Raw genomic sequence first — 13,263 nt, 5'->3', positions numbered from 1 at the left:
TGGCTTGACAAAAATTTTGATTCCTCACAAGCTTGTCTTCCCATAGGATGCAAACTCTTCGATTGTGAATCAAGCTTTGATGACAAGATGATTGAGATTTGGTCAAATTTACTATAATACATTTTTTCTTATGTGGGGTGAATACTAATCATTGCATGATTTTATTTCACTCTCAGAATTTCTTGTTAAAGATTTAAATTTTATGGAGTTCAATTTTAGATTTCACAATATCATTTGAAGTGAGTTTTATGTGTTTCCTAATTTGCATCAAAACAGATTTTTTCCAGTCTAAGGTTGGATGTAATACAAATTTTGATCTTTTGTTCACTCGATCTTAAGTTTGCATTAATAAATCTTAGTCTAAGACACTTTGCATCATACTCTCACTATGTTCATTCTTCGAGACATTGTTACTCTCAATTCATAATTTTTATGACCACTGAATATGACTCAAATTCACACATTGATGTCTGCAACTTCAGCATTTTGCCAACGATCATTAGAGATTAGGTCTAAATAACATACAGGTCCTCATTCAAAAAGATCTATTTAGCTACATTATCATCATCACCATTTTGTGCTCTAAGGTCAATTAGTTAGGCAAAAAACAGCTTCGATGCAATTATGACAATCTGACATGTCAGGATTACATGCCAATGGTCTAGCAAAATGTTTGTAGTATCCTTAGTGGGGAATCAAAATGTGCCACATCTGGCTGACACGAGAATGAGATAAAAGCGAATGCAAGACAACTAATCATTTCTTTTACTATTTTTGACAACCTTCTAAACCAGAAGGATTTCCAATTTCAATGTCCTAACATTTATCTACATCATCATGCTTACATGTCACATAGCATAGTTATGGATTTTCTTGGGAAGTTAAGATCGTCATATGAAAATGAGAGGAAGTCCAAAAAAACAGATCAGTCTCATTAAAAATGAGGAACCCATTAAATTGGATGAAATTATTGGGAACTAATATGATAGGAATCCGAGCTCCACACAATCAAAACAATAATGACGAAGAGAAAACGACGCAAAAATCAGCAAAAAAGAATGAGATTATGGGCTAATTTTATTGATATCGGCACAACAAACTAAGATACGAGTTAATCTACTATTCAAGAGGTGGATCGACTCTCCACAAACCCTTGACGCCGCTAGGAAAAACTCCTGCAAAAAACATAATCCCGTAATGTAAATAAAATAATCTAATTAATCATAAATAAATCTTTCTAATTTTCTCCCGATCTGAATTCAAATCAGTCATCTTTTCCTAAATAAACCTTCCTAATTCCCACCCAAATTTGAATTCAAATCAATTTTCTTTATCTAAATAAACCTTCCTAATTTCCTCCCAAATCTAAATTCAAATCAGCCCTCTTTCCCTAAATAAACCTCACTAATTTTGGTTTTCTACGGTAAGTAATTAAAGATTGAATTAATCTCCTTTGAGCCCCCTCTCTCTCCTAGCCCACCGCCGCCCACACTAGTGGGGGCCATAGGGCTCTTCCGCTCGCCGGCTAGACCGGCCCCCCTTGTTGGGCGGGTTGATTGGTTGGACCGGCTCAGCCGGTCCATCATAATATTCCAAAACCAAGTAGCTACATAGGAGGTTGCATGCCTAGTATTTCAGGTTGACCGCAAGGAAGATGTTTAACATTGATGGGTTTAAACTCAATGGCAATGACATCAAGAAAACTCTCATGCATGCCACTGTGGATGTTATCTTCTTCATTGACTAGTCCCATCAAGTCTTTAGTCTATTCATCAACTTCCCTCCCAAAGAAGTAGAGAGAATTATAATGAAATGAATGTATCGTGATGGTAATCATTTAGACACCCCTATCACCTCCTCTTGACACCATTTCAAATTGGCAAATACATTATTAAAAGCTGGTCCTTCCCATTGTCGTCCGATTGCACTCCTGACTGAACAAGGAAGATTAGCAATGATTGTCATTGCTATTAAGATCATAGAATAAGCCAATATAGGGGTAATTTTTAATGCTGGATAGTTCGACTTGGTTTCTTGAAAGCCTCCATGTAGATTCAATCATCAACAAAGGGTAATGGTCAAAATAATTAGCTGTGAAGTACTGTATTTGACAACCAAATTCATTTGCATGCCTACGCAATAATCTTAGATGTGGCTTTAGGTCTGTTGTCTAGTCCACTGTCGGTGACAGGTTAGTACACATAAAACCTTCGAACTCCAAGCAAGCTCTAGGATAATAAAACATCAAAGAAGGCTGAATTTCACAAAGAAAACTAGAAAAACATACATCTTAAAACTGCAAAACTTTTAAGCTAGAAAGATATAATACAAATAAATAAGTACCAAAATAAGTCTGATGGGTTGAAAAAAATGGTAACCCCAGAATCATATGATCTCCCCCCACGCCTTCCTCGATTGTCATCATCACTGCAAAAATGAAAAGGAAATGCAATAGAATGTCAAGATAAAAATGCATAGTTAACATGACACGGAAAGAAATAGAAGATGGCAACTCAAGGCTGGGGAAGCATGCAAGAAATTGACAGAAACAAAGATGTAATGTTTAATTTAATAAAAGGTGGAAACACAGAGCTTTTAGAAACACCTTCTGCTTGAAACAAGGGCAATTATTGTTGTGTATACCAGAACAATTGACATGATAAGTGCTGTCCCAAAAGAGACCCTGATTACGTACTCGCTTGCTCCCTAATGAAGGAATACAAAGGTAAAAAGCTTATCAAAATACTTGATAGCATAAATTTAAATGAGATAACGATATTTGAGATTTCCTAAAAAGAAAAGGAAGCACCTTCAATTTATCCAGCAAAGGCTCGACTTTCAGTCGAAAGGATTTGGCAGCAAGTTTTGAACGATAATCCTTTGGGAAAACATAAAGAACATCACCTTCATCTGAAACCTATGAATACATCTTGAAACAGATTTCCTTATGAGGTCAAGATCTATAAACACAGAAGAAATTAATAAGTACCTTGAAACTGAAATGTAACATGATTTTTAAGAAACCTTTTGGCTAAAAAAATCTATTTTAATGCTGAGAAAAGAATATGTAATTGAAAAAATATGTTAATGATTAATGAGTATATAACCAATCAAAAGCACCAAAAAATAGAGCAAGCATATGAAAAAAATAGAGCAAGCATATGTAAAAGCCATAATTAATTATCCAACAATTAATATATGATAGTAACTATAGGTGCATGTCATACACCCCAACACTTTTCACAAAAACCAAACAACACAATAATGCCAAAATACTATGTAGGGTACTTACTATTTAATTCAAATTTGTCCAAGCTAGAGAGAAAAGTAGAAGAGCAAGACATGTGGTTTAAAATTGCGCAATTAGAGGCGCGCCTCAAGGCGCGCCATTGCGCAATTCAACCAAAAAACGCCTCGAGGCTTACGCAATTCTGGACCTGGATGAGGCGTACGCCTCACCGAGAGCAAGACATGTGGTTTAAAATTGCGCAATTAGAGGCGCGCCTCAAGGCGCGCCATTGCGCAATTCAACCAAAAAACGCCTCGAGGCTTACGCAATTCTGGACCTGGATGAGGCGTACGCCTCACCTGGACTGAGGCGCGCCTCAGAGGCGCAATTGCGCAATTCTGGGAGAGGCGTACGCCTCACACGCTAGGTCCCCCAGGTCGCGATTCCGAGCTCCCTCACGCGGTCGGCCTTGCTTCCCGCCGCTCCTCCCGCCGGCGCCGCCCCTCTCCGGCGAAGTGGAAACTTCCGGCCACCCTCTAGGAGTACTCCACATTGGATTTTAGGTATTTTTATTAAGTTTAGGAATATATTTTGCAAGTTTAAGAGAAATTAGGGTTTAGTTTTTTTTTATTTTTTTTTTGTGTATTTATTTTTTTTTTGTGTATTTGATTTATTGCTTTAGGAGACATGGTTAGAGGTAAAGAAAAGACGAATACGTCATTGCGGAGGGACCCTTCTTGGAAGTATAGTGTACAAGTTGACATTGGCGGCGGAGAGAAAAGCTATGTCTATTTAAAGTGCAACTTTTGTGAGAAAGTTGTGAAGGGCGGAGTAACCCGCATGAAGGAGCACTTATCATGCTCTCACAAGAACGTAGCACCTTGTGCAAAAGTGCCGGACAATGTGAAGGAAGAAATTAGTGCTTACATGAGCAACAAAAATCAAACACCCTGATTCAAAACTCTCTTCTTTCAAGGAACACTAGTAGCCACACCCAAAAAAGATAGTTAATAAAAACTCTATAAGATGCATATATTATTAGAAAGCTCGACATACAAAGAAATATGTTACAAATGTCATGACAAACCACCAAGCAAAAATTAAACAATATTAAAAGGACAAACAATAGAACAGAGCATAAACATTTGTAGAAGGTGATACCAAAGACTTAGGAAAATTGGATCGGACATTAAACAAGAAAAAGTAGAGGTTCAAGATTCAATTGTTCGACTAGGGTTGGACCAAGGGTTGAACCGGATTACGAAATAAATATTAAAATTATTTAAATAAAAATAAATGATAAAATTATTTAAAATAAAATAAATGATATAATAATGATGTAATAATTATGCAATACTACAAATTTGTGATAAAAAGAAAATTAGCTCACATATAAACTTAGAAATTTAATATAAATTATTGCTAATTTAGGTTATGTATTTAAATAAAATTTACAAATATAAAGTATATATTAAATTCACATTATAAACTTGCATCTATAAATCATTCATGTTAGATCATTTATAATTAATAAAAAAAAATTAATAGTGTATACTAAAAAAATAAAAAATTTGATAGTTAAACAAGTAAATATTGAAAAATTAATTTAAAAAAATCTATTTTAAATTTTATAATGTATGTGTTGTAAACTTGATAACTTCAACTAACTTATTTAATATCATATCACTTGAGAGCTTTGTTTATATAATTTTTGTTTGCATGTTTTAGGAACTCATATGGGGCGGTGAAATCATATGGGTATGTTTTGTTAGTGCTTGATTGATAAATGATCTTTTAGAAATTTAATGCTCATCATAAAATTAAAATATGATTAATTTAAACTAATTTATTAAATTTAATTTTTTATAATAAATTTCTTAAAATTTATTTATTTAATATGTTAATCCAAAAATTTATAAAGGTTGTGCTTTATTGATTAAAATATACAAATATATGATTTTGATTCCCTTTTTCACTTTAGAATAAGTTAAAATTAACATAGGCTTTTTTAATTTAAATTTAAGATTCAATAATTTTAATTTAGTATTTAATCTTCAAGTGTTTTTTCAAATGATTCATTCAAGGTAATATCTAAGGAATACTCGGAATTCGAAGAGAATATATAATATGCGCGTACCGGAGCTCCGGCAACCATACCGGACCCACTGTTACAGACGAGAGGAATACCCGCAGCTCGAAGACCCATGGCCGGAGTACAGGATAGTACAGAATCAGAAGACAGTGATCCCCCTGTTATGGAGTTCTCGGGAACTGACGAGGAGACAAGGCCGAATTTGCTAAACCATCGGCGATGACAAAGACCGCACAGGGAAGTAGGTGAACTTCCTCGCCTTAAGATTGACATTCCTTTCTTTGATGGCAGACTCCACATTGAAGACTACCTGGAGTGGGAAGGATCGGTGGAGAACTTTTTCGGGTACATGGAGATCAACCCCGATAAATAAGTCAAATATTTAGCTTGTCGTTTGAGGGGCGGCGCGAATGGTTGGTGGATGCAGCTGCTTCAAAGTAGGCAGCATGAAGGCAAGGGCGCAATCCGCAGTTGGGCACGTATGAAGCAGCTAATGAGATGACACTTTCTTCCTACAGACTTCGAGCAGCTGCTTTACCTTCAATATCAGAATTGCAAGCAGGGCAGCGCACTGTTAGTGAATACACGGAGGAATTTTATCGGTTGAGCGCGCGAAATAACCTCTCAGAATTGGAAAATCAGCTAGTGGCGCGCTATATCGGGGGACTGAAGGATTCGCTCCAGGACAAATTGGAACTAAATTCGGTTTGGTCGGTTTCTCAGACGATCAATTTCTCCTTGAAGGCGGAAGCGCAATTGCAGAGGACGAACAGATCTCATGTCCCGAAACGAGCAGCTCAGGACGGTAATTACGGAAACAGGAAGCCTAGTACATCCAGTTCGAAAACTCCACCTGTTGTGACTCCTATGGGCGGCATTCAGCATAATGACAACAAGGGACCAGTTAAACCAAAGCCACCTCCCATAAGTGAGAATCCATACGCCAAACTGTCCACCATTAAATGTTTCAAGTGTTTACAACCAGGCCACAAGTCCAATGAGTGCCCCCTGCGCCATCAAGTTCAATTATTAGAAGCTGACGAAGACTGGGACCCGTCTGCCCCGTTGGAAGAAGTTGAAGAACAGGTGGAAGAATTACATGCCGATGAGGGAGAGCCGATCCTCTGTGTTATGGAGAAGGTACTCTTGGCACCGAGACAGCCAATGGAGACCCAACGAAACAGCCTATTCCGCACTAAATGTACAATCAACGGAAAGGTCTGCGACTTGGTGATCGATAGTGGATGTATTGAGAACATCATCTCCCGCGCTGCCGTCCAAACTCTACAGGTTAAGACCTTGAAGAATAGTAACCCATACAAAATCGGATGGGTTAAAAAAGGAGTGGAGTTTCTTGTCTCCGAGTGCTGCAAGGTTACATTTAGTATTGGCAATAGATACATTTGCCAAGTGAATTGTGCTGTCCTTGATATGGACGTATGCCATCTCATCTTGGGGAGGCCGTGGCAATTCGACAGTGGAGTCATTCATGAAGATTGGGCTAACACGTACACCATAGATTGGAAGGGAAAGAAACTCAAACTTACTCCAGTAACACAGAGTTCTCAGAAAATGAAGTCCAACAATCTGACGGCAGTTCAGATCGTTTCAGGACATGCTCTCCTACAGAGGAAGGATGAACACTATCCAGCATTGGCACTCATTGCGGTAGACGGGGTAAGCCCAAGCTCCACGCCGATCCACCCAGAAGCTCGCAAACTTATTGATATGTTTGCTGATACCATGGCCGCGGACCTGCCTCCCTCACTACCGCCTTTGCGAAATCTTCAACACCAAATCGAGTTTGTTCCAGGTGCCGTCCTCCCTAATTTACCTCGCTATCGAATGAGTCCACGCGAACATGCAATTCTACAGGAGATAGTGCAGGATCTTCTACAGAAACAGTTCATACAGCCGAGCCTAAGCCCATGTGCGGTTCCCGCATTGATCGTGCCGAAAAAGGACAGACAATGGCGGATGTGTATTGACAGTCGCGCCATCAACCGTATAACCGTGAAATATAGGTTTCCTATCCCACGAATCAATGATCTCCTTGACAGACTGCACAGTTCCGAGCTATTCTCCAAGCTGGACTTGAGGAGTGGCTATCACCAGATACGCATTCGTCCCGGAGACGAATGGAAGACGGCGTTCAAAACCATAGAGGGGTTGTTCGAATGGAAGGTTATGCCGTTTGGACTTTGTAACGCGCCCTCAACTTTTATGAGATTGATGCAAGAAGTCCTTAAGTCGTACATAGATAAATTTTGTATTGTATATTTTGATGATATACTGGTATTTAGCACTTCTCTTACAGATCATCTCGCCCACTTAAAGCTGATATTGGAGACCCTGCGGGACAATCAGCTTTTTCTTAATTTGGCCAAGTGCCAATTTGCAACGAAGCAAGTGCATTTACTGGGGTTTGTCCTCACCCCGAGCGGAATCCAGACGGCTCCACAGAAGATCACCGCCATCACGGAGTGGCCAACTCCTAAGTCCCTTTCAGAAGTGCGTAGCTTCCACGGGCTGGCGAATTACTATCGCCATTTTATTCGGGGCTTCAGCAACATTATGTCCCCCATCACGAACTGCTTGAAATCCACTTCTTTCAATTGGACAGCCGCACAGCAGAGAAGCTTTGAACGGATCAAAATTTCCCTCAGTTCCGCCCCTGTGCTAGCCTTTCCGGACTTTGAAAAACCTTTTCAAGTTGATACTGATGCTTCTGCCATAGGCATCGGAGTCGTACTCTCTCAAGACGGAAAACCCGTTGAGTACTTTAGTGAAAAACTGAGTACCGCCCGGCAGCGATGGTCTGCATACGAGCAAGAACTCTATGCTGTCATCCGAGGCTCCGAGCACTCAAGCAATGGGAGCACTACCTCTTACACAAAGATTTCGTTCTTTGTAGCGATAATCAAGCATTACAGTACATTAACAGTCAGAAAAATATCAGTAGAATGCATGCAAGATGCATCGTCTTCTTCCAGCAATTTAGTTTCGTTATTAAACACAAGGCGGGTAAAATTAACAGGGTGGCTGATGCCTTGAGTCGCCGTTCAGCATTGCTGGCCCACCTCCAAACCGAAATAACTGGGTTACAACAACTGAATGAGTTGTACGCTGGCGACAAAGACTTCGCCCAAATTTGGGAAGCATGTGTGGCCGGTCTACTGCAGCAAGATTACTCTGTGCATCAAGGTTTCCTGTTCAAAGGGAATGCACTTTGTATTCCCGACTCCTCGTGGCGTCCACAGATTATTCAAGAGCTTCATGGTGGTAGCTTATCAGCTCATTTGGGGCGGGACAAGACGCTAGAATTGATCCAGGTGCGGTTCCACTGGCCGCAGCTCAGAAGAGACGTCACTGGATTCATTGAAAAATGCTACACCTGCCAAGTTTACAAGGGAACAGCTCAAAATACATGGCTATACATGCCCTTACCTATACCGGATTCTATTTGGGAAGACATCACCATTGACTTTGTCTTGGGCCTACCTCGGACGAAACGTGGATCTGATTTGATCATGGTCGTTGTCGACCGTTTCTCTAAGATGGCGCATTTCATATCCTGTAAAAAGACGTTCGACGCTGTCCGCATTGCCGGTCTGTTCTTCAGGGAAGTTGTGAGGCTACACGGACTGCCTCGTAGTATCACTTCGGATCGTGACGTCAAATTTGTCAGCCACTTTTGGAGGGAATTGTGGAAGAGGCTCAATACCGAATTGAAGCTTAGTTCAGCTTACCACCCGCAAACTGACGGGCAGACAGAAGTGGTCAATCGGACATTAGGTAATATGTTACGCTGCCTCGTCAAGGACAATCCGAAAAGATGGGAGGAAATGCTAAGCCAAGCCGAATTTGCCTATAATTCGATGCTTAACAGATCCACTGGTATAGTCCATTTGAAGTGGTGTACACTAAATCACCCAATCAATTGGTTGACATAGCCATACTACCCAAGGATCTCCCATCTGCAGCTGGCAAAACTACAACTGAAGCTATGGAAACATTGCAGAAGGTAAAAGACAACTTACAACAACCCACTTTAAAATACAAAGTGGACGCAGACCGGCACCGACGCCACAAAGTGTTCAGTAAGGGTGAACTTGTCATGCTAAGAATGCGCCGAGAGAGATATCCACAGGGAACTTATTCTAAACTTAGCCCAAGGAAGATTGGACCTTTCCTGATCCTCCACAAAATCAATGATAATGCATATGTAATTGAACTTCCGCCTGATATTCATACAGCTTCCACTTTCAACGTAGCGGATATCTATAGTTACCACCCACCGGACAATTTACATATTTCTGAAATCTCGTCGGAGTCGAGCTTCTCAGAGCCAGGGTTGAACTGATGTGGCCATCCTTGCAGCCTTCACTCGTGGATTCCTTGCTCCACTACTACCTACAGATAACGAACTCTGACCCTCTTGCTTTTGTTAATTTTAGCAATGCTTCTTTATAATTAGTTTTATCTTTAAAATGATGTTTAGCTTTATTTAGTAGGATTAAGCACTATAGTTATATACTGTAGCTATAGAGAAGTAGAAACCAGAAGATATACATTCAGTATTTTACAGTATTTTTACTGTTCTATTGTCGTTTCTTTGTTCCTCCCGGTACTCACCGCCGGCGTCTTCGTTAATTTGACTCTTAATAGGTGACAATGGAGAAAAAGGATTTATGTGGCTGACCCCACGTAGTGGGATAAAGGCTTGATGTTATTGTTGTTGCAATGATGCAAGAATTTATAAGAAGGAATCTCAAAAGGGTATTACAAATTTTATAAATCCATGGTCAATGCTATTTGATATAAAAGGTATTAAATTATGCATTAGCATTTGGGATTAATTATAAAGAATAAATTGGGGAAAATTTTATAATCATTAATTTGAAGAATATACATCATTAGTTGCTATAGTTATCAAGTATTTTGATGTGCAGTTTATTGAATATATGATTGAGCTTAGTTTTTTAAAGCTTGGGTTTATATAGCACGGACATTAGAGGAAGAAATATTTGCCATGATCGAAATGTTGGACTACCTATTATCACCATTAAGTAGGTGAGTATTACTGTTTAAGATATAAATATATCATTCGTAGTTATGGGCTTATTCCTTGATCTTTATTTGTATGATTTAATTTTTGATAATTTATTATAGAATATGCTTTATTTATTCATAATATGTCCTTTTTATGAGCATATTTATATACTTTAAGTTACCAATTGTTCAAATTCTAGGAAGCTATGTTTATTATTTTGATTAGTGAGATCTAATGTACTATCGATAAAACCCTTTTTGATATCAATTAGTCAGATCGACAAGTCCTCTAAGTGGTGATCTTTTGAGATTATTGGATTTGCGTGGATTGGTGCTTATATTTCTGGTTTCAAGGTATCTTAATAAAATTAATTATAGATATGAGCAAATATAAAAAATGATAAATGACTTATGGGTCATTTATGAATGCATAAATATATAATACATACAAGTGAATGTCTTCGCATTTGAATTCTATGATCATTAGTTTATATATAAATTTTTTTAGCTCTAATGCATAATAAGAACAATTAAATGATTATACAACAACATCAAGCCTTTGTCCCACTAATTAAATGAATATAAATTTTGAAAATCATGTCTTTTATATATTGTCTATAATTATATAGTATAATATCCCTTTCAACTTATGCGCCTTTTATTGATGTCATTTATTTATTATTTTGCAAATGAGATCTCACATTTCCATATTTCCACCATGATAATTGTTTTCCTTGCATGAGCTAGGCCTTCCACACCAAGTGGTTGAGAACCTCACATCATAACCACCTCCATGCATTATCACTCTTTCATCAAACGATTTGCAATTACATATAGCTATCATTATTTATCTAATTGCTGGATTTTCTCTTCATCCATATCTCACTCTTTCTTTCGAAATATTGTTTTCCACCTAGGTCTTCCATCTTATCTCACACGTGACATCAACCCAAACTCTTATTGGCTATAATCTCATCAATGTCTCCACTATGCCTGAAATTTCTGCATGTCTCACATCAGGAATAAGCTTTCTTTCATCTCCTATTCACTTCCAAGCATTATAATGCTTGAAGTCAAGCCCATCTCCTCTGTTTCCTAAGTCCTTGACGATGACAGTTTACCCTCTACTCAAGCGTCTTTGATTCCCTCGTCTTCTTTACACTCCCATGTACACCAAAGGTTGTAAGCAATTGTGCAAGCTAGCAATTCTCTCTCTAAAATAAACACACCCAAATCGCATGGCTTACAACCTAGCCCTCCTCAGTCCTCCCATTATTGATCTCTTGAGAACTAAGCAGCTTAATGTTAGACCGGTCCAGCCGGTCCAGGCGGGACCGGTTCACGGGCGAAAATCACGAACAGGCGGAGAACGAGCGGCCGTCCGCCCCCGTAGAGCCGTTTAGGAAGTTTTTTTTTTTAGCGTTTTGAGAGGGAAATTTGAACGTAGGGATTGTTTAGGGAATTCCTTTTGATTTGTATGCATTAAATAGTTGATTTGGCTAGGGTTTGAGTATCTTGAATTTGGCTGAAATTTGAGATCTCTTAGATTTAGGTTTTCTTTGGGCTCTTGGCGTTGCCAGAGATTTGGGAGAGATCGATCCTCCTCTCGAATTGAGGATCAATTGTATCTTTGCTGTTTTCTTCTTCTACTAGTGGAATACAAATCTTGCTTTGAGTTTTCTTTCCAATTTCCTCTGAAATTCTGCTGTAAACTGCTGTAAACAGCAGATTTGTTGTGTTTTTCTGCTGTGGACAGCAGTTTCCATCGGATCTACTTCAGTTTTGGTGAGAAACACTTGGGAATCCAAGTGTTTCCTATCAAATTGGTATCAGAGCGTCGTTTTTGGGACCATCGGCGGCTGAAATCCTGAAATTTCAGCAAGTTTATCGTTTCCGGAAGAAGATTTTTTGGGATCCGTTAGAAGAAAAATGGCCGGAAAGAAGGTGGAAGTATTAGAAGGCGAGTTCGGACAACTGAAGACAGATCTGGAGGGAAAGTTCCTGGAAATCTCCACCAACAATGACAGGTTGGAAGGGAGGTTCGCGGCCTCACTCTCTCTAACAAGCAATAGTCATTCAATCATCATTAATCTTATTTCAACTACTGGATTGGTATTTTTGAATTTTTTTTGTTGTAGTTACAATCGGATATCAGTTTTTAACATCAATAATTTTATCCTCTCAAACTATTTAGGAAGAATTGAAAGAGTTCCAACCGTTTGGAGATTCCTCACTGAATTGGTGTATTTATTTATGCCAGAAAGAAGAATCGGCATGGCTTCAGTTATGATCCTGAAGTCAAGAATGTGTGAAAAATAATATTGTATACTATTAATGAGTTCAGTCACCAGCCTTTGCAAACAGGAGTTTTTGTATCTCAGAAATGACCAAATCAAGACCAATATGGCCTTGAGCTGGTAATATATGTCAGGCCGTTTGTAACAAATTTGTTAATTTCACATATTTTCCATGTGTATATTAAGCCAACGTTGTAATCAATCAGTTTTATAATATCAAACTAATAGCAGAGTAGGGAAAGTGAACAGTAGTTGGTTGACCTACAAGGTTTTCTGAACTGTATAGTTAAGCAATTGTAACAAAAGATTGTTACAAGTTTGCAGGTAATTGTTCATTCGCAAATTACAGTTCTGCAATCACCTGACATTTTTTTTCCTTGTTTATGAATTAAATTGGTTCTTCATAATTTATGTGCTTGTTTTAGTTCTTGTATCCTAAATTAAGAAATATTTTTTTCAGTTGATTAAAAATTAGAAATTTATATTGGAGACTTGAAATGATAATTTTCCTATGAGGAGGAAGCTTCAATCAACAAAATAATGCTTCAAAGAACAGTGGTTGATGTCTTTCTTACATGTGAGTGTATGATTTA

The 13,263-nt window shown here is 38.4% G+C and overlaps 2 protein-coding genes across 2 annotated transcripts in view; both read right to left on the bottom strand.

Annotated features, from left to right (window-relative positions):
- The window catches only part of LOC110106236 (uncharacterized protein At5g03900, chloroplastic), a gene marked incomplete at its 3' end in the record, with an annotated part of 46,887 nt that extends 41,266 nt beyond the window's left edge, over positions 1 to 5,621 (bottom strand). Inside the window, 4 exon segments of the mRNA XM_028700974.1 lie at positions 2,344 to 2,427; positions 2,606 to 2,706; positions 2,810 to 2,917; positions 5,367 to 5,621. Of these exon segments, the coding sequence (XP_028556807.1) occupies positions 2,344 to 2,427; positions 2,606 to 2,706; positions 2,810 to 2,917; positions 5,367 to 5,621 (548 nt within the window).
- Positions 5,622 to 6,343: 722 nt separating this feature from the next.
- LOC110106162 (pumilio homolog 4-like) overlaps positions 6,344 to 13,263 on the bottom strand; it is a 14,510-nt gene continuing 7,590 nt past the window's right edge. The window contains exons 4-5 of the mRNA XM_020835973.1: positions 11,260 to 11,264; positions 6,344 to 6,445 (exon numbers count right to left, since the gene is read on the bottom strand). Coding sequence (XP_020691632.1) covers positions 6,344 to 6,445; positions 11,260 to 11,264 — 107 coding nt within the window. The remainder of the gene's footprint in view (positions 6,446 to 11,259; positions 11,265 to 13,263) is intronic.

Source organism: Dendrobium catenatum, unplaced genomic scaffold, assembly GCF_001605985.2.
Source record: "Dendrobium catenatum unplaced genomic scaffold, ASM160598v2 fragScaff_scaffold_1608, whole genome shotgun sequence".
In the NCBI taxonomy this organism is placed as follows: Eukaryota; Viridiplantae; Streptophyta; class Magnoliopsida; order Asparagales; family Orchidaceae; genus Dendrobium; species Dendrobium catenatum.
Note: the sequence above shows the minus strand (reverse complement) of the source record. Positions and strands in the feature narration are given on the sequence as shown.